The 26,777-nt window shown below is 40.1% G+C and overlaps 3 protein-coding genes across 4 annotated transcripts; 1 reads left to right on the top strand and 2 right to left on the bottom strand.

Moving 5' to 3' along the window:
- Positions 1-1,176: 1,176 nt before the first annotated feature.
- On the bottom strand, positions 1,177-6,294 carry noa1 (nitric oxide associated 1). Its single transcript, XM_046866267.1, has 7 exons — positions 4,958-6,294; positions 3,458-3,622; positions 3,168-3,376; positions 2,956-3,087; positions 2,039-2,155; positions 1,792-1,909; positions 1,177-1,656 (listed from the first exon to the last, which is right to left on the bottom strand). The coding sequence occupies exons 1-7, from the start codon at positions 6,195-6,197 to the stop codon at positions 1,439-1,441; spliced, it is 2,199 nt and encodes a 732-aa protein (XP_046722223.1). The 5' UTR covers positions 6,198-6,294; the 3' UTR covers positions 1,177-1,438.
- Positions 6,295-6,757: 463 nt separating this feature from the next.
- Positions 6,758-16,105, top strand: polr2b (RNA polymerase II subunit B). 2 transcript variants are annotated; one of them, XM_046865745.1, is made up of 25 exons: positions 6,758-6,912; positions 7,586-7,658; positions 7,761-7,911; positions 7,997-8,109; positions 8,726-8,945; positions 9,579-9,737; positions 9,833-9,997; positions 10,167-10,363; positions 10,809-10,928; positions 11,014-11,200; positions 11,296-11,439; positions 11,555-11,694; positions 11,776-11,887; positions 11,968-12,122; positions 12,229-12,427; positions 12,537-12,705; positions 12,901-12,997; positions 13,125-13,219; positions 13,309-13,559; positions 13,650-13,739; positions 13,882-13,989; positions 14,378-14,491; positions 14,604-14,764; positions 15,557-15,752; positions 15,841-16,105. In XM_046865745.1, exons 1-25 carry the CDS (start codon positions 6,894-6,896, stop codon positions 15,928-15,930), a joined length of 3,525 nt encoding a protein of 1,174 aa, XP_046721701.1. In that variant the 5' UTR covers positions 6,758-6,893; the 3' UTR covers positions 15,931-16,105. The 2 variants fall into 2 exon arrangements, with proteins under 2 accessions (XP_046721701.1, XP_046721700.1); XM_046865744.1 differs by having other exon boundaries at positions 6,770-6,912; positions 7,583-7,658.
- A 2,593-nt stretch (positions 16,106-18,698) lies between these two features.
- igfbp7 (insulin-like growth factor binding protein 7) lies at positions 18,699-26,549 on the bottom strand. The gene is made up of 5 exons (XM_046865748.1): positions 25,883-26,549; positions 24,709-24,816; positions 22,616-22,722; positions 21,500-21,626; positions 18,699-19,297 (listed from the first exon to the last, which is right to left on the bottom strand). Exons 1-5 carry the CDS (start codon positions 26,322-26,324, stop codon positions 19,275-19,277), a joined length of 807 nt encoding a protein of 268 aa, XP_046721704.1. The 5' UTR covers positions 26,325-26,549; the 3' UTR covers positions 18,699-19,274.
- Between the last annotated feature and the right edge of the window lie 228 nt (positions 26,550-26,777).

Raw genomic sequence — 26,777 nt, 5'->3', positions numbered from 1 at the left:
TAGATAGATAGATAGATAGATAGATAGATAGATAGATAGATAGATAAGGTTTGTGTGTCTAATTCAATTTGAGCAATACATATCAATTTCAATAAAACAAACTAATGTTGGAAATGGCAAATGTAAATTAATTTTAATTACATTTTCCTTTTGCACATATGGAAAATGTACATTTAAATACAGAAATGTTTTGCTTTTTAAAAAATTGCATTGCCGTTTTGCATATTACATTTTTTTTAAATAAATTTTGCCACCTCTATTCTTCCATACATCAACACCAGAACAGTGTAGAATTGCCCCCAGCTCTGTGACTGCAGTGGTGTTATGTGTATTGGTGTAAATATTTCTCTGTGTTCATACTGTAACACTTTTACATCTAAAACCTTGTGGGTCGTTCCCATATATACACTTTTAAAGCGTTGAAATGAATTCTATTGATGTTGCTTTGCAATTGTTGGATTGAGTGGAATATTGCAGACTTGAAAGCAGACTTGATTCAGGAAGGATGAAGCTCAGTAAGTAGCCTTACACAGACACTGAGGTGTTTTTACTAGGGGTGGAACGGTACACAAAATTCAGGGTTCAGGACGTACCTCGGTTTTGAGTCACGGTTCAGTTCAATTTCGGTACAGTTAAGGGAGAAGAAATGCAAAAAAATACAATTTCTTATTTTTTTTCATTAACGTAGTTTATTTGTGAACATCGACAGTTTACAGTTTTAAATACAATCTAAAATAAAATGCTTGCTTGGTTAAATATGTATATAAAAATAAAATAAATCAATTGAATGCAATACACTTTATTTAAAAAAAAAAAAAAGATTTGTTAGACCCCACTTGGGAAATACAGATGTGTGTATGTAAGGATGTGTGTGTGTGTGTGTGTGTGTGTGTTTTACAATTATTATTTAATTTTCTAAAGATGATCTACTTAATTGTTCTACTCATTTCAGCAAACGTCTTCATTCCTTCACCATTCACTCCCTCGATATGTGGAATTGGCACGATTTTCTCCTTAATAATAATAATAATAATGATAAAAAATGACAATGCGTTCACAGTGCAAAGGAAAAAAGGATTGCATTCGGTTCTGTACGTATACGTGTACCGTTACACCCCTAAAATATCCAATGTAATCAGTACAACCCTTGTAAATAAAAACAATTACACACATCAGTCATTTGTGAATAATTCTGTTGTTTAATGTTTAATCAGAGCCTCATGCTATTTTGATGACCTGAGATTTGATCCCAAACCAAATATTACCGTAGTAAACAGTTACACTTGGTCATGTGACATACTGAGGTTAGACACTAATATAGTGCATACACATTTTTCGTATCAAACTTCATAAAAAAAGTGACATTGTGAAGTTTGATGACACAGTGCATGAATACATATTTGTGTAAAACAATTTATTATTGATTTATAAATAATCGTCACTTTTTCTGCTTCTGCCTTCGGCCAGAAAGGTTCGCATCTGGCAGCGCTGGTGCTTTTTTCGCCTTGTAGGCTGGAGATTTGGGGATTCGAGGCCCCTTGACGTTGACTATGTGTGGGAGGAGAGGCGGGTCTCGTAAGCAAAGACCTGCCTCCTCGGGGGCGTGGCCTCTCAGCAGGAGACGCTCCGACTCCACGCCGGTTACAGCGATCCAACCTGAGGTAGAGATTTTGAAACGTACATCACCGCTAGTGGACGCGTCCCAAACCACACACATCATCACGCACGCGTCATGTTGGGATGTTTACATGTTGCAATGAATTGTGATCATTTTTCTGCATAGCGTGTTACCTGCAGAGGATAGTTTGATGTCGGCCACCGCTGTGTCCAGTCCTCGGCCCTCGAGCTCAAAGTCTTGAGACGCGAAAGCTGGAAACGCTTTCATTCGTTCCTCTCCGCCTGATGGAACCTAAACAGGAAACAGCAAAAACAAAATGTAAATGATAACAAGAAATAACTTATGTAGAAGATATAAAAAGTGATGCATAAATGGATGGAGAAGTGTGAAGTGTCATGTACTTGAAGTGTAATAACTTACGGCGAGAAGAGATTTTCCGGCGTGTTTCTGGTACGTGGAGTCGGCTTTGTCCAAACTAGTGATGTGGACAGGGATTTGAGACGAGGCCACTACAGTAAACCAGCATGGCTGATTTCCCTGAAGAACACAGTATGGAGGTTATAAGGACACATAATAGTCTTTTTATATCTATAAAAATCAGGAGTGTAACGGTACCCAACATTCACGGACATTTCGGGGAAGTTGTGGGGAAGAAATGAAAATTTTTATTATCATTATTAACATTTGTGAACATCAACAGTTTGCATTTTTAAAAACAAATTTAAATAAAATGCATGCGTAGTTAAATAATATCTAAAATAATATTTGATATTAAAATAAAATCTAATAAATCAAATTTATGCAATACATGTTTATTAGATTGAGTAATCAATTCAATCGGAACAATTAAACTTATTAAATAAAATTCAATAAATGAAAAGTTTTAGTTTACATTTGTTAGACCCCAATGGGTAAAAGTGATTTTTAAATTTAATATTTAATTTTGTAAAGATATGATCGTAACTGTTCTACTCATTTCAGCCTATTTTAGTCTCCTTTTCTTCCATCCTTCATTCCAATTGTCAGGATTTTCTCCTTTTATAAGAAATTCTTGAAGCTAACGCTAAAGTCGCTAACGCTAGTCGGTCAAACAAAATCAGTTTTACAGTTTAACTACAAATCGTATTTCCAGTGCGGAGTGAGTAGACACAAACTAATTCTAGTTTCTTTTTTTTTTTTTTATTCCTGGAATTGTTGTGTTTTTAAGTTTAATAATAAAAAGATTAAAAAAAAATGGCTCTGCGCTCAAAGTGCGAACAAACTAGCGGTCCGCCACTTAATACGTTCCTGAGGGAAACGAAAGCCCTGTACTGAAGTATATATATATAAAATCCTACTTCCAGATAATCGATCCGTGCCAGGGCTCCGAGGAACACCACCATCCCCGGCTTGAGTACGAACGTCCTGGGTGTTATGGCGTGCGTTGGCACCACAAGCTTCACTTCCTGATCATTCAGCAGGCTGAGAATCTGTTGATTGCACAACAAAATAGGCAAAATATTCAACAAAGCCTCATTCAGCTCAGCTAACAGCATCTGATGTTACTCACGTCCCGTTCTTTCATGATGCCCGGCGTGTCGTAGAACCAGTGAGCGTCTTTAATTTCGTTGTATGTAAATTCGGCCTCGGGTTCGTCCTCGGGGGTCGGTCTGCCCACGTTGTCTTCATTAAGGTCCTCTCCGAAGCTGAGGCTGTCTGGATCGAACTCCACCAGGTCTTTTCTAGAAGACTGCACCCGGAAGGTTCTCCCAACACGGCCTGCGATCAAAGCACACGCAATTTTGGTTCTCCTTCAGCACTTTACATCATGGAGGCGGGATTTAAACAACTTCAGCTCACCAATCAAGTAGCCCTGTTTACGGAAATGCTGGATTCTCCTGCGCTCCTCGGGATCGAGATCGTCCTCGGTCTGTCGTGCCGCCAGCCGCAGTCGCTCCGCGCGTCTGAACATGCGGTACGGCGTCGGGTTGATGATGGGGAACTTCAGAAGGTTCAGCGTTGTCCCTAAAAAAAAAAAAAAAAAAGTTTTCACATAATTTAAACGCTTTTTGTTTTTAATTTATCCTGTATTTCCATGTGGTAACTATAAGCACAGACAATTTATTCATAACTAAATCACAGAATTGATTTATTACATAATTATAATTTGATTTTGGGGCATGTTTTGTGCAAACATACTTATTGCTCATAGGTTCAAATGAATTTCTGTCAAATTGATGTCACAACACTAGACAGTTACATCAGCTAGCAATGTTTCAGGTTTTATATTAGTATTAGGGGCTTTCAGTTCGGTGCACGTGTATCAAATGTATCGATCCTTTTCACGTGCAGGCGCAATCGCACAATCCGAGTTCCCTCACGTATCGAGTGGCAGAACGCGAGTTTGTTTAATCCCTATTTCAAACATTGAGCGCAGTGTCACAGCTTTATTTTTATTATTATTACTATTAAAAAATTGTTGAAAACATACACGGAAAAAAAGGGATTTTTTTCAGCGCATGCACGAATTCACTTTGTTTTTTCCCCCGTTAAGTAGATCATATCTTTATAAAATTTTATATTCAATGTAAAAACACACGCCCCCCAAACTATTTAATGTCATTTTTCCATTTAATTCAATTTGTGCCAATTTAATCGATGACTCAGTTTAATTAATATAATAAAAGTGCACTGAATTCGTTAGATTTATGCAATTTTATTTGTATAGATTTTATTTTTAGAAAATAGTATCAAATATTGCTTTATTTATTATTTAACGAAGCGGGCATTTTATTAAAAATTGTTTTAAAAAATATCAACTGTTGATATTCACAAATGTTAATGATAATAATAATAATAATAATAATAAATTCTCTTTAACTGTACCAAAATTGGACCAAACCGTGACTTAAAAACCGAGTTTTGTGTACGTTACACCCCTTTTTTTATCCTAAAAGGAAGCAAATTATAGATGTTTCTGACAGGAATTATTTTTTTAAATAATTATTCTTGAATTCTTCTATATTTTAGTCATAGTCTTCACTGATGTCACTAAACAGCTGTTAGCTAACTTGATAGGATTAATAACATTTTTGTGATATTTCATTTTCGAACGCCAATGTGATGTTTATGACAGGAATTTATACATTTTCGATCATTTTCACTGCTAGAACTGAGCCGGCTGTTTAGAACAATGAGCCGTTTGAGACCTGAAAAGTTACAAGTGAGATGATTGACCTCAAATCACAGTCAGTTTCACGGTTAACCCCAAAAACCTTTTTTTTTCCCTCCGAAAATACAAAAGAATATATTCAATTTTCTCTTTAATACAACCTCAGAATCAAACGAATGATGTCGTACCAGGCCATGGTGATATTGTGGCTTTATGGATCACATCAGATGCTCTGGATTTGCAGTAATCAGACTCCAGAAGAGTGTTAAACAAGGTGGACTTGCCAGCATTGGCAGTACCAACCAAATAAACATCTCCTTTATACTTCCAGGATGCCTGGAGCTTCGTGATCAAGTTCTCAATCCCGTATCCCGTTTTGGCACTGATCAGATGAACGTCCTTGGAATCTCGTGTGGGAATTCCAGCATCAGCGCAATGCTGTGCCAGCTGCCTCCTGATCCTCTGCAGGTAATCGTGGGAGTCACCAGGCAGCAGGTCCACTTTGTTCCCTAAAATAACGATGTGCTTGTTTTTGCCGACGAGCTGCGGCAGGTCGGGTACGATGGAATCCGGAAGATCTAGGAGATCCACGATGAGCAGCACCAAAGCTTTCTCCGATTTGATCCTCCTCACGATGTTCTTGTACTCGTCCTTCGACATGGTGACGTTCAAAGCCTTGTGGTGGTGCGTGAGAAGAAAACACCGCTGACATATGGAGTTTTGGAGCTTTTCTCCTTCTAATAATTGCTTGTATTTCTCACTGGGAAGGTAACCGGGAACTTCAGGAGCGGTGCAGTGCATTAAAGCACCACAGCCTGAGCAGGAGACGTCGCTGATGGGCATCTCAGCATCCGGACTTCCGTAGACCTTCTGCTCCTGCTTTGTTTTGTTGGTCGTCTTCTTCCTGGATCGTTCCAGTGGAAATCCAGCGTCGTGGAATTCTATACAATCCTCGAGGTCCAGGTTCTGATCTCTGACTTTTTGCAAAGATCTCAGCTGCAGCTCCAGAGCTTTTTGCTGGAGTTCTGGGACGCTCTTTCTAGGTGGCTTGACCTCTTTTGCTTTCATCGAGTCCGTGATTTTAAGTTGTTCAGCATCTTCTTTGTGGTCCTTGGATTTACAGTAGTCTAGGAAGATGAATTCTTCCTCCTTGTCAGGTTCAACATATGAGAAGGTCTCTGGTGGGGCTTTAAGCGTGTTTTCAGATTTCTTCTCAGTGCTATGAAATCGTAATGTCCACTTGTCCAGATGTCGAGAAGTCCCAAAAATCTGATGTTTGTTTAATGACAGCAGGTCAAAGTACAACGATGAGTGACATAAACGTCTCCATTCTAAGCCTCTATGCTGTTGCTCGCTTGTCATTAAAGCCCATTTTAAACGCCTAGAAGCAGGAAATCTCAGTACAGGCACTTGGAATAACCTAAACATGGCAACTCGAAATAAATTATATGAAAATGTACAACCTTGAAAATATTCGACACACGTGAAACAGCCCGGTGTGTATTTCTTCCTGCGTCGCAGGAAAATTGCGTCACCAGAGTGGTCGTTATTTATTCATGTAAATAAAAGAAGGTATTTTTCTTTAGGATAAACTAAAAAAAATAGGGCAATAAATCAAAATATCGAGTATTTGTTTAGAATCAGGCAGGTTCAAGAAAATTATACAATGTATTAATAATTATACCGATATCAGTTCACTAAAGTATCGAAATAGGAAACTAATGGCAGAAAGCAAATTACACATTTTTTGTATAATTACATAAGAAAAACTACAATTACATATACAAAAGTAAAAAAGGTTAATATTTGGAACATTTATAAAAAAAATAAAATAAATAAAAAGTTTAATAAAACTTTATTTTTATTAAAATTTAATTCGTTCATGTAAAAGTGTTATTTTTGAGACAAAGAATGTTACGTAGAAATAAAAATATAAATAAATTGAAAATAAATAAATAAAACGCCGAATTCAAGCCAACTTCCGTGATAGCATGCGAATTCCGGAAATGACGTTTAATTTACGCGCCACTCACGCAGGCGGGTTTTAAGCGCCGAGACGCGGCTGCAGATTTCACTCTTCTTATTTATTTTTGTTATTAGAAAGAATTACAGCACCGAAACGCGATGTACGACCAAGATGAAGGTCTGTTTATAGCAGCATTTGATATCAATTTGTCTTTTTGCAGCCTGCGATTCGCCACAAAGCCTCAGACAGCGGTTATGCGTGTGCGGTGTAGTTCTGTTTCTCAGTTAACAATATATCGCTCTTATTGTTTTATTTCCTAACCGTTTTCGTATGTGCGCCGCCCCCTGCTCTCTGATTGGCTATTCTCAAACGAAGCTATGCTTCAGGATTGGATAACGATTTCATTCACCAATCAGTGATGGCGCTGCCTTCAGGTCTAACCAATCATCATTAGAGAGGCGGGATTTAACGGAATGCGGGTGCTAACAAGAAAATGACGCTAGCTAGTGAAATTAGCCTTAACGTTTATTGAGCTGGTTGTAACTTTTTTTCTTATTTTTTTTCAGTAGACTTTGAAAACGAATCGTACACTTTGAAACATTGTTTTTTTTTAAATTTTGCGGTAAACTAAGTATATATTTTTGCCCTATTGGTTAGTATTTGATGCAAAAACATGGGTTAACACTAATAACTGTCCTGTTTTGATTACATGTGCACTATGTAGAGTGTGAAATAATGGTGTGTGGGATTTCTAAGTTCAGTTTTGCATTTTTCTATGAGCAGTTGAGAAGAAGTCAGTGTTTCCCTTCATATCTCATGCTGTTATTTATGTTTATTCTAATTGAAGCAGATATCCAGTATGACGAGGATGATGATGAGATCACTCCTGATCTGTGGCAGGAAGCCTGCTGGATTGTTATCAGGTCTTGGCTCACTTTTTTTCTTTTTACTGAGGTTGAGCCGGATCTTCTGGTGTTTTTTGGAAATCCCATGTCACCAATATTTTTCATGTTTCTGATCTCCAGTTCCTACTTCGATGAGAAAGGTTTGGTGCGGCAGCAGCTGGACTCGTTCGACGAGTTCATACAGATGTCCGTGCAGAGGATTGTGGAGGACGCGCCGCCCATCGACCTGCAGGCTGAGGCCCAGCACACCTCCGGAGAGGTGGAGGAACCGGTGAGCTCTCTCTTTCTGTCTCCCTTTCGTTCTATCTCGCACGTTTTTTTGATGGATACAAAACCGGTGTGTTTTCCCTCTGCAGCCTCGGTTCCTGCTGAAGTTCGAGCAGATCTACCTGTCCAAGCCGACGCACTGGGAACGAGACGGCGCTCCGTCACCCATGATGCCCAACGAAGCACGACTCCGCAACCTCACGTCAGTGTAGACCGAGATTAAAAAACTCATTACAGCGGAATAGTGCGATTTTTAGGGATTACTCCCTAAAAATAAACAGCAAGTTAATATAAGTGGTATTTATGTATCATTATCATGCACCTGGTGTGTGTGTGTGTGTGTGTGTGTGTGTGTGTGTGTGTGTGTGAGAGAAGAGTTTAGAGGCCATTTTTATTTTGGGCATTTAAATTGAGTTGAAGATCGAATCATTTTAGTGACTCGGTTCTTTGATTCTCGAAACGAACAAATCTTTTGTTGAGTCATTTAGTTCATTTCGTTGCGTTGATCAGAAATAAAATTGAATGAAAAACAAAATCGCCTCTCATATCTTCTCGTCCGTGGCGCTAGTTCACCAGTCACGTGATTGGACCAATAATAATTGATTAAAAAAAAAAAAACCTGATCTGTCGCGTTGTAGTGATGAGCGTTTTGAGCGATTCTTTAGTGTGACTCAGAAGAACGAGTCGTCTCGTAAAGTGATTCGTTTATTTTTCTAGACACGCACGAGCGAAGCATATGTACAGGAAACAGAATCGAATCGATCATCTCTCGACTCTTGTATGTAAGCAGCCCAGAGTAACGTGTGTTTGCGTTTTAGGTACTCGGCTCCTCTGTATGTGGACATCACCAAGACCATCATAAAGGAGGGAGAGGAGCAGCAGCAGACGCAGCACCAGAAAACCTTCATCGGAAAAATTCCCATCATGCTGAGATCCACCTACTGCCTGCTGAGTGGTCTGACAGACCGTGACCTTTGTGAGCTGAACGAGTGTCCCCTGGACCCGGGCGGATATTTCATCATCAATGGCTCAGAGAAGGTTGGAGGGGAGTTTGCTGGTGTGGGAATCATGTAAACGCAGGGGGTCCCTAAAAAAATGTTTTTGAAAGAGCAACATAATTTTTCCTTTAATGCGAGAAAAAGAAAATGACATGAGCCGAAGTGACTATGAGCCGAAGGAGACGATTTTAAATGTATTTTTGTTGTGCTTATGCTAGATTTTATTTTGTTCTGCACCGCACAGACAAATGCATGTTACTTTTAAAGAGATAAACCGCCTTTTAAAAGCATTATTGATGACACATTTTCGATTAGATATGAATATATTCATTAATAAATATTGATATAAATAATAAATATAGCGCTCTCCGTGCAGCGAGCGGTCTCGTGTGGAAAAACAAGCAGCTTCTGTGATTCACCTCTAGAGGCCGCTCTCGTGACGACAGATGACTATCGGTATGGATTTTTACCGATAGCCAGTAGTTAATAAATAATTTTAGTTTGAAAGGCAACATTTATCATTAAATGCAGATATGATATGAGTAAAACATTTTGTATTAAAAATTCGTAGTTTGGGGACCCCTGAAGAAGTGTGTGCATGGAAACCTTTTTTTAAATTTGTATTATTTTTATTATTGAGCACGATGTTTGTGTGTGTGTGCGTTTCTTGCAGGTGCTGATCGCTCAGGAGAAAATGGCCACGAATACAGTGTACGTGTTCGCCAAGAAAGACTCTAAATACGCCTACACAGCTGAGTGCAGGTCCTGTCTGGAGAACTCCTCCAGACCAACCAGCACCATCTGGGTCAGCATGATGGCCAGAGGAGGGCAGGTACAATCACACCGCATATGTTCCACCGCCGTTCTTTCCTTTACGTCGTGTCCTTCTGCTCTCGGTCTTATTCCGGTTCCTGTTTCCGAAACTAGGGCGTGAAGAAGAGCGCAATCGGTCAGAGGATCGTCTCCACCTTGCCGTACATCAGACAGGAAGTTCCCATCATCATCGTTTTCCGAGCGCTGGGCTTCGTGTCCGACCGAGACATCCTGGAACACATCATCTACGACTTCGACGATCCCGAGATGATGGAAATGGTAAATAAATAAATAAATCAATGAAAAATACTGATAATTTAATTAATTATACTGTTTTCTTTGTTAATAGTTTTATCTTATGTGAAGGCTCATGAGTTTTAACTGTTACTATAGAAACGGTAATCTGTTGGAACAAGACTAGCGCTTCAGTACTATCGTTTATCATTAGGTGAAGCCGTCTCTGGACGAGGCGTTCGTGATCCAGGAGCAGAACGTGGCCCTGAACTTCATCGGCTCCAGAGGGGCCAAACCGGGAGTCACAAAAGAGAGGAGAATCAAATACGCCAAGGAGGTCCTACAGAAGGAGGTGCTCCCGCACGTCGGCGTGTCCGACTTCTGTGAAACCAAGAAAGCGTACTTTTTGGGGTAAGATTTCTAGAGGGAAGCAAATAACTAACAGGAGATTCGACGTCAGTCTTATTTATGGTTTTGTATTAATTAGTGGTCGACCGATTCATCGGTTTTGCGCCGATAGTTGATTGCTGGAGAGTTTTTCCTGCTTCCGGTCTGCTGTCGTTACGAGAGTGACCTCTAGAGGCCAATCACTGACTCCACATGCTGTTTGTTTTTACACGCGAGACTTCGCGCTGCACGGAGAGCGCTATAATATATTTATAATCAATAATTATATCATTTATTCATTAATATATTTAAAACTTTTAGCCCATTTACATTATTCAGTACTTTTTTTTTTTTTGCCATACATTTTAGAATGGAGTTTTTTTTAATTTTGTATTTTTAATCCAGTGTCCATTTTAAAAACTCTCATTGATTGTAAACACTAAATGCTGCTTCTCTCCCTACCTTTTAGTTATATGGTGCACAGGCTTCTGCTGGCGGCTCTGGGCAGAAGAGAACTGGACGACAGGGATCATTATGGCAACAAGAGGCTGGATCTGGCCGGGCCCCTCCTGGCGTTCCTCTTCCGAGGGTGAGAACGTCGGCTCTCCATCTGTTTTCTCATATTTTCTGTTTGTTGTTTTTATATCCCACATTATACTACTGCTCCACACCAGGATGTTCAAGAACCTGCTGAAGGAGATCAGGATCTACGCTCAGAAGTTCATAGACAGAGGGAAAGACTTCAACCTCGAGCTGGCCATCAAAACGCGCATCATCTCCGACGGTCTAAAGTATTCTCTGGCCACGGGTAACTGGGGCGACGTCAAAAAAGCCCATCAGGCTCGGGCCGGGGTGTCTCAGGTGATCTCATCATGGCTCATGTGTATGAACATCTTGTTCATGAACTTGCGTGTGATGCGTTTTTTTTATACTAAAGAGCATCGATTGTACCACAGGTGTTAAACAGACTAACATTCGCCTCAACGCTTTCTCACCTTCGCCGCGTGAACTCGCCCATCGGCCGAGACGGCAAACTGGCAAAGCCGAGGCAGCTCCATAACACCTTGTGGGGTATGGTGTGTCCCGCCGAGACGCCCGAGGTACTGATGAGTTCACTTCAGAAATCCGAGAGCTACCTCATTAAACATCACAGGCGTAATTTAGAGTCCCTGAACTGTGTTTTGTGTGTGTGTGTGTGTGTGTGTGTGAGAACAGGGCCATGCTGTAGGTCTGGTCAAGAACTTGGCCCTGATGGCATACATCTCGGTGGGTTCGCAACCGTCACCCATCCTGGAGTTTTTGGAAGAGTGGAGCATGGAGAATTTAGAGGAGATCTCACCCGCTGCTATTGCCGAGTCAGTTTTGAGTTCTCTATCTGGAGTTTTATTACGATAAGAAATGTGATTGTGATGTGTGCTGCTTTCCTTTTCATCCAGCGCTACCAAGATCTTCGTAAACGGCTGCTGGGTGGGAATCCACAAGGACCCCGAGCAGCTGATGAACACTCTGAGGAAGCTCAGAAGGCAGATGGACATCATTGTGTCTGAGGTAAAAGATAAACGGCTCTGAACTTGAAAAAAATTGCGCAGAAAAGCGACGCAGCTCATGAGCTCGCTTCCTCCGCTCAGGTGTCGATGATCCGCGATATCCGAGAGCGCGAGATCCGGATTTACACGGACGCCGGGCGGATCTGTCGTCCGCTGCTCATCGTGGAGAAACAGAAGCTGCTGCTGAAGAGGCGCCACATCGATCAACTCAAAGAGCGAGAATACAACAACTACAGGTATGCAAGTGCTGTTTGGAGGCTGCTGAAACTCATGACTGGTTCAAGACTATAGTTCTATTCTGCGTGTGCGTGTGCGTGTGCGTGTGTGTGTGTGTGTGTGTAGCTGGCAGGACTTAGTGGCGAGTGGTGTAGTCGAGTACATCGATACTCTGGAGGAGGAGACCGTGATGTTGGCTATGACTCCAGATGATCTCCAGGAGAAGGGTGTGGCCTACTGCTCCACCTACACGCACTGTGAGATCCATCCATCCATGATCCTAGGAGTTTGTGCGTCCATCATTCCTTTCCCCGATCACAATCAGGTACGTACACACGCACAAACCTTAGAAACCGCACAGGAATGTGCTCGGGTTCAGACTAACCATAGTGTGTGGTGTGTGTGTGTGTGTGTGTGTGTGTGTGTGTATTTAGTCTCCTAGGAACACCTACCAGTCTGCTATGGGGAAGCAGGCTATGGGTGTGTACATCACCAATTTCCACGTGCGTATGGACACCCTGGCTCACGTCCTGTATTACCCGCAGAAGCCTCTGGTCACTACACGCTCTATGGAGTACCTGCGCTTCAGAGAGCTGCCAGCAGGTGACACTAATCACAGGGTTATGGTTTAATACGAGGTGGGATCAAAAAGGTTCGAGGCTAGAATTTTTTTAACAGGCCAATAGATGGCAGCACAAGGCTGCACGCACATTCACCGAGCTCCTCACACACGAGTCTCTCTCTAGAGGAAATACCCATATCGGTCGACCTGTAATTAAAATGCCTTTCCTTTTCCAGGCATCAATTCCATTGTGGCCATTGCATCATACACGGGTTACAATCAGGAGGACTCGGTCATCATGAACCGTTCTGCCGTGGACCGAGGATTCTTCAGGTAGGTCTTTGCCTTGCGCGTTTAACGCACTATAGGTAGATCAGTGCTTCACGAATCAGTTTGAATGGTACGAAATCCAAACCTCCAGCAATCGAGCTCTAAGATGGTGAACGTGTTCCGTTCGCAGGTCAGTGTTCTATCGCTCTTATAAAGAGCAGGAGTCGAAGAAGGGCTTCGATCAGGAGGAGATTTTCGAGAAACCGAAGCGTGAAGAGTGTCAGGGTGAGTCACGTGGTTAAAAATTTCATATCGGTGATAAGACGCATATGAATGTTCGCTATAAGCATGTAATGTGTGCGTGCTCGTTTCAGGAATGCGTCACGCCATCTACGACAAGCTGGACGACGACGGCCTGATAGCGCCGGGCGTGCGCGTGTCCGGCGAGGACGTGATCATCGGCAAAACGGTCACTTTACCCGAAAACGACGACGAGCTCGACAGCACGAACCGACGCTACACGAAGAGGGACTGCAGCACGTTTCTGCGCACCAGCGAGACCGGCATCGTCGACCAGGTCATGGTCACGCTCAACCAGGAGGGCTACAAGTTCTGCAAGATCCGGGTGGGTGCGGCGTTTCCTGCCGACGACGCGGAAAATCGGTCGTAGTCGTGAGCCTGTGATCATGTGACTTTGGGCTTGTTTTATCTGCAGGTGCGCTCCGTCCGAATCCCTCAGATCGGAGACAAGTTCGCCAGTCGACATGGACAGAAGGGAACCTGCGGTATCCAGTACAGGCAGGAGGTGAGGGGTTTTCACCTTAATATCTGATCTTTAAAAATATTATAAAAAAATTTTAAGCTTTAAAATATTGCACATTATAAGTGTAATTTTATTGAGTCTTGTAGTAATGCAGATATTGTTGCTGTTTTTTTTTCCCGTGCAGGACATGCCCTTCACATGCGAAGGAATAACGCCAGACATCATCATCAACCCCCACGCTATCCCGTCCAGAATGACAGTCGGTCACTTGATCGAGTGTCTTCAGGGGAAGGTAAGGTATACACACAGTCTCAAAAACCCTGAATTTGAGGTCAACCGATTTCAGTTTTGCAGATCTATACTAGCGGCAAAAAAAATCCATACCGATAGTTTTTCCGGGTTGTGTTCTGCAGTACGAGATCAGCCTCTAGAGGTGAATCGCTGAAGGCATGTTTTTTTTAATTTTGGATGTTTTTATTTATTCAGAGTGTTACTTTTTGTTTCAATTTGAATGGATGTATTTATTAATAGAATTAATTTATTTTTTTTCTGATTCAACACAGATTTTTTTTTTTTATGTATTTTTGTAATAAAGTTCAGTACAATTTTACATTGTGTGTGTTAGTGGACTGAAAATAGATCATGCAAAGGCTTAAGTTTCTGAACTTTTTTACTCACAGGTTTCTGCGAATAAAGGGGAGATCGGTGACGCCACGCCGTTCAACGACGCTGTGAATGTGCAGAAAGTGTCTAACCTGCTGTCTGAATATGGCTACCACCTACGAGGAAACGAGGTAAGAAGCCTACGTCTGATCCAGTATCATGTTTTTTATTTTATTATTATTATTATTATTATGAAGGATTCCAGTAAATCTACAGCATGCTGTTCACTTTCTGGTCCTGTAGGTGCTGTATAACGGTTTTACGGGTCGTAAGCTGACCTCCCAGATCTTTCTGGGCCCTACTTATTATCAGCGGCTTAAGCACATGGTGGATGATAAGATCCACTCGAGGGCACGAGGTCCCGTCCAGATCCTCAACAGGCAGCCTATGGAGGGCAGATCACGGTGAGACTAGATCACACTCTTTTACGTACAAACAGAGAAAGTATGTTCAAGAGATATATATATATATATATATATATATATATATATATATATATATATATATATAATATAATTTTATTTTATTTTTTGCCCTCTGAAAATCAGCATGATTACAAATGTGATATTGATTCTATACAACAATTCAATAAACGAGAAGTTAATATTAAGGGACTTACGTTTTAGACACACTATCGTTTGTTTTTACTTTATTTTTTCACAAAAAATAATCCAAACTAGGCCACAGCAATGTTTTGCGTCTCTGAGCAACATGATGGTGTTTAGTTATTAAACCAATCACCTGTTTAAATGATTCGGTTCAATCCCATGATTCACTTATTAGCAGTGACTTGCTGCCACCTACTGGCGGTTTTAATTTTACATTAAAATTTTTTTTTTAGGTTAGATTTTTCCGCTGCATTGCAAATTTGTGTTGAATTTTGTCGATACTGATTTGCCTGGTAACAGCCACAAAGTCTTAATATTCTAATTGACTAAGAATTTGAATGCCCAAAAGGTAAAAAAAAAAAAAAAAATCAATATAAACTTATTGGAAAAAAAAATTATCTCCAGATTAATCACTGCTGTGAATTGACCAACACACAGAATATGAAGAACATTTCAAAATTTTAAGGTTCAGCTGTCCATGGTAGTCCAGCACAATAACACACACACTCAGCAAATTATCATCTAAATATCGTTATTAATAAAATAAAAAATGTATTACTGAATAAATCGATAATTGTGTGTTTTCAGTGATGGAGGCTTGCGTTTCGGAGAGATGGAACGAGATTGTCAGATTGCTCACGGTGCAGCCCAGTTCCTGAGGGAGCGGCTGTTCGAGGCGTCCGATCCCTACCAGGTGCACGTGTGCAACCTGTGCGGCCTCATGGCCATCGCCAACACGCGCACGCACACGTACGAGTGCCGGGGCTGCCGCAACAAGACCCAGGTAAGAGTTCTGCCACTTTTACACTTCCCATAGCATTCTATCGCTCAGCATTCGGTTCAGCGTCTGACCCTCGATCGTTGTGGTTTAGATCTCGCTGGTGCGTCTGCCGTACGCCTGCAAGCTTCTCTTCCAGGAGCTCATGTCTATGAGCATCGCCCCACGCATGATGACCACCTGAACCCCGCACTGCTGAACCATGGGAAACGGGACGAGCACCGGCGTTTTCCCTCGTCACAACCGCACACACTCTACCGGCTTTCCTAAAGTATCTCTGATGGTCATTTTGGTGTCCAGTATCGTATTTTTATTTTTTTGTAAAATGTAGGAGGAAATAAAGCTTTGATTGTTTTGTGCTTTTTGTTGATTCTTCCTTCTTTCTTTTTCTTTTTTTTTAATGCAATCTCCTGTTGCTATAGTAGTGTTAAGAGGTCGCTTTCTCTTAATCAGTACTTAGTTTTTTCCTCGATTCGGCGTTCAGCGCACGTTCGAGACCCCTCTAATTTAAGTACTGATTACGAGAAAGCGACTTTGATCTCGAGATCACAAGAAAAAAATCCACATTTTAATCATATTGGCAGGGGGGAAAAATCTCAACATTAATAAAATACACATCTATTTATTTTTTTTTGCAAGAACATTTTGCGTTATAAAGAATCATTAGTTAAAAAAAATGTGCTCAGGAAACAAACAAAAAAAAACAAGTATAATTAAGACGGGATTTTCTCATCTTTATCTGTATGAGCAAAATGTGTTGCATAACAGAATAATGCGATTTATTTGCCAAACACGTTCTTTGCTTTCGAATCATTTAGAAATTCAGATGGAAAATTCACAATTGGCTAAAAAATAAAATCCGGCTTGTCCAGGAATTTGAGGAGCTCAAGTGTACATCAGTAAACTGAGGTGGATTATCAAGTGTATATCTGACACCGATCCATGTGAGAACAGCAACATCTCTCCAACAAACATGACATTATGGGATGTCCAGTTGTTTCCAGTTGTTTCACATCGAATCATTTTAATTTTAATGACTCTCAGGTGTGTTTTTGCACCTGCACCAACACCTGCATTAGATACTGAAAAATCCACACGATCAGGATCATGAGTTTGGAAACACGGGGCTGAAATAAATAATGTTCTGAAACATGGTTCATTCTTAGAACAATGTTTAATATCTGAGAAAAGAAGTTTGATTTTGGACCAGTCACAGTTGTAGATAATCAGTGAGAGTAGTCTGGATTACAATGTTTATTATTATTTACATTAAAATCTGAATAATCAAATTATTTGAGAAAAATTATAATGTGAGGATTAGGATATAATACGAGTTGGAATATTTTGATGTATGAAATGGTGAACAAAATAATCTGATTTGTATCAGAAAGAAGGGGAAGATGAAGTTTTTAGACAAGAATATTTTTGTTGTGGAAATTTCATCCAATTATTAAGATGGAAGATTTTTTTTCGATTAGATTGAAACACTGTTCAACCCAATTATTAGATTCAACTTTTCCACACATGCAGAACAGTAACTCATTATTCTAACGGTGTTCAAGAGCCTGAGCTTCAAACCATCATCATCTATCTCTCACACACACATGTACCTGATGTGCACCTGTCCAGGTTTTAAAACACTACTATTCATGATCTCGTTGTTCCTCTGCAGCTTCATGGCGCTTTGTGAAAGGCGGTGCCTCTTGTTTGTGAGGTTGCAGGTTCAAACCCGACGTTAATTTGTTTTATTTGAACAGTTTTAGTAGATGATATAATGCACTAAACGAATGCTTTCTTCCAGCCTTCACCAGTGGTTCAGTGGTGCAGGTGCAGTCATGAGAGTGCTGGTGTTCAGGGTTCAAGTCCCTGTTAGGGGTCAAATGTGGAGATCTTTATCCTGGGAGGTTCTGCTAATCAGGTCGATGTGTTTCTTTTAAAACGAATTGAAAAATGTTGAATTTCGCAATAGTTGAAGAGTGAAGTGTTTCAGGGTCGTGTATTGTGGAAGTAAATAAAAATATAAGTGGCGAAACAAAAAAAAGATGCCTAATGACAATAATAAAGTGGCAGATAAAACAAATAACTGTAATTAAGAAAAGTAAATAATAAGAGTAAATGGAATGCTATAATTTTTTTTTTTAAAGAATGGTACGTGAAATAAAGTAAAATGATAGTAAACGAAATAAAACAGCAAATAAATAAGAAAACCATGAACAAAAAAAACATTAAGTAGAAGATAAACTGAAACCAGTCAATTAAAATGGAAGCAAAAAAGCAGAAGAAAAAGATAAATATAAATAAATAATATAGATGATGTATATAACGATAAACAAATGTAGTAAAATGAATGATAATAATATATATATATATATATATATATATATATATATATATATAAATAAACAAGAGAGGGCCCAGAGTAGCATAACCCCTCCTTTCACCTCTCCAGGAGCCCCAGGTGGGACAGACCGGACTTTCTCTCTCTTTCTTTGCCGGATTTTACAGTCCCACCCCGGCCCAGCACCTACAGCTCACCAGGAGTCTCGAACCGAAGTTCTTTGGAGACCGGACTGCACCATTAACCCATTGAGCCATCGGAGTGAACAAGTTTCCTCCTTATTTTTACAGGGTTTATCTTTTAACCTTCCACCAATACATGAGGAAAAAAATCTACAGAAAGCTCACCTGAGACAGGATTCAAACCAGGACCCCCACATTCCAAGATCTACTGACCTACCCACTAGGCCACCATGAAAGAGACATGAGGAAGCTTCTTTTACAGGGATTTATTTTTTTTAATATTAGGATACAACGCCTGCAACTTTTCCAGAAAGCCACCAGAGACCCCTCTAGAAACCCCTGTAGAAGCCATCAAGAAGTTTTGTAGTGTTTAGTGTCCATGTGTTTATGAAACTCAGCTAGTTTACAGCTTCCTCATAAAAAGTCAAAATGGAGAATCGATCATAAATTCTTTATTTGTAAGTGAAAATAAAAAGTTGACCGTGTACACTGATAGAAAACATTTAAAAGAATACATTTTGCTTTTAAGCCGCCTCTCTTTCTCTCTCACACACACTTCTCTTTCACAAATCCTCTAACATCAGCATCAGTTCCGAAACTCAGTACACACACATTCTTCTTTTCTGGAGATGCTGGTCACCAAAACACTCGAATGTTGCGAGTACGTGATGTACACGACGAATACTACGGAAATACACACAGATTTTATCAAAAGACATAAAAAACATGAACCTGGGGATGTGATCTATCTCCATCTCTATCTCCTGCTGTGGTGTGTTAGAAGTGTGTGTGTGTGTGTGTGTGTGTATCTGTGTGGGTTTGAGGTGTGCAGATAAAGTACAGTGGCTAGTATGCCTATCATGTCTGGGTGCTGTTAGTGTGTCACAAGGAGGTGTGTGTGTGTGTGTGTGTGTGTGTGTGTGTGTGTTGTACAGTGTCTACATGTTCTCTGTCCCATCTGAGTCCTGATCTTGCAGGAGGTGTCATCAGGGGGTGAACACACCGTCCTCACAGCTCGTCGTCCTTGACCACTGCGCACACACACACACACACACATACACACACCAATCACCAATTAATAGTGACATTCACTGACCAATCAGCGCGTACCACCAAATCAAACATTAAGCAAGTCGACCAATGAAAACATGAGGGCCGAGCCGAAGGGGCGGAGCTTTGAATTTAAAACCTACACCCTAGCTATAGGAAGATCGGATCGCTCGATTTTTAAATCTCGTCCATCAAAATAAACGAATCTTTCATTGAGTCATTTAGTTCATTCGATCAGAAATAAAATAAAATGTTACATATTTAATAATCAGATCCCCAAAACGTCTACACGCACCAACTATTGTTCCAAGCTTTTATATATGTACATCGTTTATGGGAGTCATGTGACAAAAGAACGTACGACTCGGACTAGAAGAGTCGAGAAATACGTTTCCTGTACATGACCTTCGGAGATTTCGCGATGCTTTGCTCATGCTAGAAAGTGAACGAATCGCTTTTTGAGACGACTCCTTCTTCTGAGTCACATTAAAGAATCGTGCTGCCTATAAAGGAAGTCGTAGCTCCATGGATAGGGTGTTGGACTTCTGTAGTGTAGAAGATCATGAGTTCAAACCCCAGCACCACCAAACTACCCCTGCTGGGCCCCTGAGCAAGGCCCCTCACCTGCACAGTATATAAATGAGATCATTGTTCATTTAGAAAATATAAGTGATTATAAAAAAATAAACAAATACTGGAAATGCAACATGCACATTTTTCCCCCTGATTGCTGTCTTGAACTAGGAGGAAAAATGGAGTAATTATTCTACCAACGTACTGATATGTAATTCCTTCCAGGTTATAACATCTAATGCTGTTACAAATTTCTGTCCAAAATGACTCAGTTGACCTGAGTTACGATGGAGATGTGTTCTGGTGACTCCGTCGTAACTCGAAAATAAGTGGAGACATGCCCAAGCCTGCCCAGGAGTCTTGTATGATCAGTATAGGAGTATTATATTGACATTTGTTCTAATGTAATTTAGCATAACAGAGCAATTTACACTACTGTAATGTAGTTGTACTTTACACTTTGTAAAGTAAAACTTTACAATTATTTGTACTTCACAAGTTGTACTTGACGCCAGTTTAAGTGTCCGGCGAAACCAATAAAAAGGAGAGAGACAAATAAAATACACGCTAAATCACACGGAGACAAGCGCTGGCGAGAGTAAGGCGTCTCACATCTTCACCTTTAAGGAGAAGACTATACAAAGGTTATTGAGACGCCGGACTTTTTAAGCCAGATGTGGTCCTTCCTCAAACCTTTAGTGCATAGGACATGGTAGCATGACATTTGATCATTGTTGCAGAAGAATTTGAAATAAAGTGTTCAAAAAGCACTTCAAATCTTATACTCGGGTGTCCACAAACTTTTGGCTCATATAGTGTATCTGCTTACTTGTAACAATGACACATGCTTTAAAAGTCAATGGAACATATTTATATTACGGTAATATATAAGGATATTACGGTATGATGGCGTTTTCTAGAAACTTCTGTAATTCAAAGTTCAATAGCACTTTGGTTTAACGTTATTCAAAAGCATGAAGCTGGTCGTCGGGAGTCATGTGACATGTCGTGAGCCCGAGACAAAGTTGATTGGTGTCCAGGACATATCTGAACACCAAAACGACGTGATTCTAATCAGATTGTTGGCAAGTGTGTGCTTTTTGCACCCAGAGACGGGACACGTCCAGACACGTGCAAAAATGCTCACGTGCCGAGCGCACGGCCAGAAGCATGGCGTTCGGAATCGCTCCGAAACGTGAGAACGATGAGTTTTCATGCTTCAATTAGTTTCAGCTCAGCATTCCTTCCACATTATTCCTGCAGCGGTGATGGATTTTTCTAGAACAGTAGTGCAGCTGCTTATTGTCACTGTACGTGTCACCTTCTTTTTAACTACTTGAAAGAAAAAAAAAAGCGTAAATAAGGTCACGTGTGTTGTGGCGAGTTCGAGTCTGGAATTTTAATCATTTATTTCTTTCTAAATGTCAAAATCAAAACGAGTTCAAAACCCTGCGCTCTTCCCTGATTGGTTGCTTTCCGCACGATCGGCCGTTTAATTTTTTATCCGCTCATTAATAAAAAGTGAAAATGTAGTAAAAAGTACGATATTAGACTTTGAAATGTACTGAAGTTAAAGTCCAAATGGAAATTGTGTAATAATAAAATCTCACCCTTTTTGTCAGGAATTTCGTCGATGGAGTTGACGATGTGGATGGCGCCCGTGGCTGAAGCTTCACCGTGGGCGTTGCTGACGTGACACTCGTATGTTCCCGCTGTATTCTTGGTCAGTGGAAAGATCTGGAGAAAACGTTGTCCGGTTTTAGTACATACACAAAAGTATTGTAAAAGCCTAACCATATTCCCCAAACTGTTCCTACACACACTTTGTCTTTGGATGCTGTAGCATGAAATGTTCCCTTCACTTGAAGTAGGAGACCCAAACCTATTCCAGACATAACAATGCCCCTAAACACATGAGCTCCATGAAGATCTGCTTTACATGGAATATTTCAGTCTCCTGCTTTAGAGCTTCAACCCTACACCCCAGGCCTGATCACCTCACCTACATCAGTACCTGACTTTAATTTCAAAATTCTTGTGTCTGAATGAATCTCTTACAAATCCCCACAAAATCTATTGGAACATCTTCCCAGAAGAGTGGAGCTTATTATAAGAGCAAATAGGGACAACATGTGGAACGGGAGGAAGTTCAAGAGGAAGAACATAACCGATCTAATGGTCGGGTGTCCACAAACTTTTGTCCACATAGTGTAGTTCAGTATTTCTATGTTAGATACTGATGTCCATGCATGAGAAAACTACGGAGGTCCTGAAAGACCATGTGTTACAAAATGTTTTTCTTTTTTTGTTTTCCCGAAAACAACTTCAAGTTCCAAGCCTGTTAATATAAGCATTAACAATTTTCCCCATATTTTCAGCTTGAGCGTCATTGCCAGAACAGACTCTTATGGAGATCAGTGTTGAGGCATCAAATTCTCACCAGAGGAAAATCATATGAAGACAGGAAACTTTTTTTTTTCTTCTTATGCATTGTTCCTTGCACAGTAAACAAGGCAGGAAATCCTCCAGCCAATTAGGAATTTCATCTTTATAAAAATATATGACTCATTTTTCCTTCCTAACCAGTGAGAAGCAGGAAAATGCCGGCGCCTTCGGCTTCTGTGTTTGCTTCGAGAGCTGTCTGAGATTACCTGAGATTACCTGAGATTACCTGTAAAATCCACAGCAATTCACATTTAGGTATGTTAGTGAGAAAGAAGGCTCACCAGCACCCATCCGGTGACCTCGTGCTTCTCCGGGCCTCCCCTCATTTGGATGGCGAGGTTGTCTTGGTCTCCGGGGAGCAGCTCGGACTTGTTATCGTCTGAGATCTACATCGAGGCGATAACCGAGATAACTGAGTGTCATGCTTAAAAGCTCTAAAAAAAATATGCTAATGCTGACAAATTGTTTTTGTTAAACAGAAAAAAAAAACACTAAAGGAAATTAATGAAACACTCAGGGGTTGATTGTTTTTATTCCTCTTGGTCCACAGAAATTCGCCAATTATTCAGTGACAAATGGTACTAGATGTACCATATGTAACCATAAACTAAGAAGAAAAAACTAGGAAGAAAAAAGGGAAGAAACACCTGATTTACTGGACACTTCCCATAAATCCTAGTACTTTTCTGTTATAAGAAAGTAAGATGGAAACAGTAACTCATGGAAGATTTTTAATAGTTTTTTATTCTGTGTTTCATTCCTTATTAATTTTCACTGGACCTGGTGTTCGATAATCACCTCAGATACACTTATTTGTTTGAATAATTATTTAATCCTCATTTAGGACTGTTGCAGAAAAACGTGCGTTATGTGTGTGCGTAAAAGGACACACGGTGTTCTGAAAATAACGCCGCGTGCAAACAATACAGCCGGAAAGCGGGGGAGGTTTTGGTGAAAGGAAGCGTTTCGTCAAACGTGGTTTCTGCACCGAGAGGCGTTTAATGCATTAGAACAAATATCCTGAACAGAAATCACTGACTAAACACTGACTTCCTGTTTACTAGCATCTCTGATGTACAAGGGTACCTCAAAGCTAAAATTAGCATACTGCAAAATGTGCTAATGGACAAATTCGGATGAATTTGACTGAATTGTGTCCTTGTTTTAGATGGAAGACACATAATCCAGTGGAACATCTTCCCAGAAGAATGGAGTTTATTACAACAGTAACATTCTAAAAAAAACATGGGAACTGTGACTTAGCATTATAGTAAACAAGCTAAACATGAATTAGCACAGTATTTTACAACTAGCATCATAGTAAAATGCTAAGCATTATGAAGTAGCAAAGGAGTAACAATTAATGAGTAAACATATTAGTGACATTTTAGTAAACAGACTTAGCATGAACTAGCGCTCTGAACTACAAGTGGGAAATAAATAAACACACTATTGGAAGCTGAAATGATTTAAATGTAAATTTGATGTCGTGTTCTGAGGTGGAAAGTCAAGTCAAGTTACTGTCTAAAAATCTACTCAAATGAAACTGAAAAGTAGCTAATTTTAAATTTAGTCAAAACAAAAATTAGCGTGAGGTAGATGGGGGATGGGGGATGGGGATATGGTTGTGTAGATCTAAATCTCAAACTAGTTGTTTTAAAATTGAAGGAACACCTTTACGAATTAAAGTGCAAAACAAAATAATTAATAAAACAAAAAGAAATGGAGATTCAGAATTTAGACAGTAAATGGGCTCTGCATCACTGGTATCATCGCCATCTTTTTTAGGGCGTCTCTTCTCCATCAATCAGTAGTTTCAAGGGTTTGATTTTGTTCACCTTGCATTATTTTTAGCTATTTATTAGTTTTCTTTGTAAAAAATATGATTTCAAATTTAGTCAAGTACAATACATTCAACAAAAGATGCTTAAGTACAGTCAAAGTTTTAAAAACTACTTTAAAAAATAAAAGTACACAAAAAACCTAATCAGTCACAGTAACATGAGTAAATGTAAACCTCTGGTCGTGTTCAACACTCATTTGTCAGCTGTTATATTGTTATATTTTCTATAAATATAACAATAACAATATATATATTGTTATAAGTGGCCATTTGTCCCAAAGGTTGGTACCAATTTTTGTAACAAAAAATGTTTTGTGTTACTTCTGTAACACAAATGCTTAAAAAGTTTTATTGATTTGTAACTAAGCTGAAATTCATGATGTTCTGTAGACTGTAAAAGCTCCACCCAGAGGAACAGGGTCGTGTCCTGCACTAGTAGTTTGGGAGCATGGCCGTGTTTTTTGCCTGATTTCCATTTTCCAGTTTTTTGTTTATTTTATTTTATGTTACTGGGTGTGTTTTGCTGTTACCTTCTCCAGCTGAGCACCGGTGTGGGAAGGCCGATGGCCTCGCAGCTGAGGAAGACCTGAGCACCGGTGACGTTCCAGACCTGACCCGGACCCGTAATGATTACAGGAGCTGAGAGAGGCAAAACATTTTTTAAATATATATATAAATATATATATATATATATATATATGTGGGTAAAAGTTGAAAAAAGTCTGCTGTAAAAACTTGGGTCATGTGGTGTTTTCATGAATCCTAATCCTATCTGAAAGAATGGAATTTCAGTCATTCATGGGTATGGACCTGGAGCTGGCTTGCTTACACAAAACTCTTGTTCTGTGTGTGTGTGTGTGTGTTTAGGTGCTTTTCCATGGCAGTGATATCAATCAGTGTGACTCATTTTTGTGGAATCTCTTGATTGAATATATTTAGAAAAATTCTTCCCAGCAGCCCGAGGGACAGGGACAGAGAATGCAGCGAGCTGGAGCTTGACTGTTATCAGCCTCCTGACCTTTTTCAAGACTTTGATGAAGACGGAGCTCAAGATAAATCTGTGCTTGAATTCTGCACTAAATAAACCATGTACTCAAGAACGTACTCGTGTACAGAAAATACTCGATCAGTTTTTTTTTTTTTTTTACATTTTTTTAATGTTTTTATTTATTTATCATTTAAAAATGACATTTTATTTAAAATAATTCTATAATTTTTATTTCTTTAGTCACAATGAAAAAAATATAATATTCTGATGGAAAATGCTGCATTTTTTAATATTTTATAATAAAAATATTTAATTATTATAGTATATACACATACCCACATATACCTTTTTTATTCTAATATTTTTTGCTGCATTTTTTTTATTAGTTTTTCCCTTGTGACTAATTAATAATACATATTTTCTATAAAAAAATTCTTTTTTCATATATAAAAATGTGAATAACTAATGAATAATGCTTTTGAACTGTTAAATAAAGTAAAAATAACGAAAGAAAGAAAATACTAAACAAACTGTTTAATAGGATGGATTTTAGTTTCATTTATTTAATTTGTCTTAGTGGTTTATTTTTCTATAATAATAATACATAATCATTTTAAAGGTCGAGCTTCAACAGAAACATTTGAACATTAAATGCATATTCAGATGTGTAAAAGAATCAAATAATGAGAGCTCAGAAGTTTTGGCCCCCTCCCTCACCTTTGGCACACTTGCCCTTGTTGTGTACGGTCACGGCGGGTTTGTGGAGGCGCTCGGCGGACACGCTGGCCGCTTTCAGCTCGCACACGCTCCGGTACTCCACACCGTCCGAGCCGCACACCGCGTAATCGCCGTTTTTGCACGCGCACACGCCGAGCTCGTTCTTCTTCTTGTTCTTCGGGTTTTTCTTGTCCTCGTGTCCCCGTGTCGCTCGGACGCACTCGAATCCTGGGGCGCACCGTGGAGCCGCGGAGCCGCGCGCACCGCACTGCTCTCCCGGTCCGGCGGCGCACAGCTCGCAGCAGCCGCACGGGTCCGGCACGCGGAAAGCGCAGCCCGCGGGCGGCAGCGGGGCGCAGGAGCTCGGGTCACAGGGACCGCAGAAGCGCGGGAGAGCGGCGGCGGCGAGCGCCGGGAGAACCAACACCCACAGCAGCAACATCGCGACGAGAAGCGGGGGAATGTCGGAGCGCCGCTCCTGCACCGGCTCTGGGGGTTTAACGGAGATCAACTGCGGAGGCGGGACCCCGCAGACCCCTTTACACGCCCACAATCTGCTCGTTAGTATTTATCAAAAATTGAGATTTTCACGATTTGTTCTACAAAATAAATAACGACCAATGATAAAAATAATACATTTTTGTTTTGTCACACATTTCTACTGAACATCTTGTAATCACGACCTCCAAAGTCGTGTGAGAAGGTCACATGTGCTTCTCTATAAACATCCCATTCAACATTTAGTCCACATCTGTTGAGCTCTACTGCAGATCTTCCACTCAAACCCATGGAAACCATATCTTCAGGATTGTGACCATGGGTAAGGTGATGCTGGAACAGGTTCGGTTCTCCAGCTTTAAGTTTTCAAGCTTCCATATTCCTACGTTCTTAATTT

Source organism: Silurus meridionalis, chromosome 14 (assembly GCF_014805685.1).
Source record: "Silurus meridionalis isolate SWU-2019-XX chromosome 14, ASM1480568v1, whole genome shotgun sequence".
Classification (NCBI taxonomy): domain Eukaryota; kingdom Metazoa; phylum Chordata; class Actinopteri; order Siluriformes; family Siluridae; genus Silurus; species Silurus meridionalis.
This window is presented reverse-complemented; position numbering and strand designations above follow the sequence as displayed.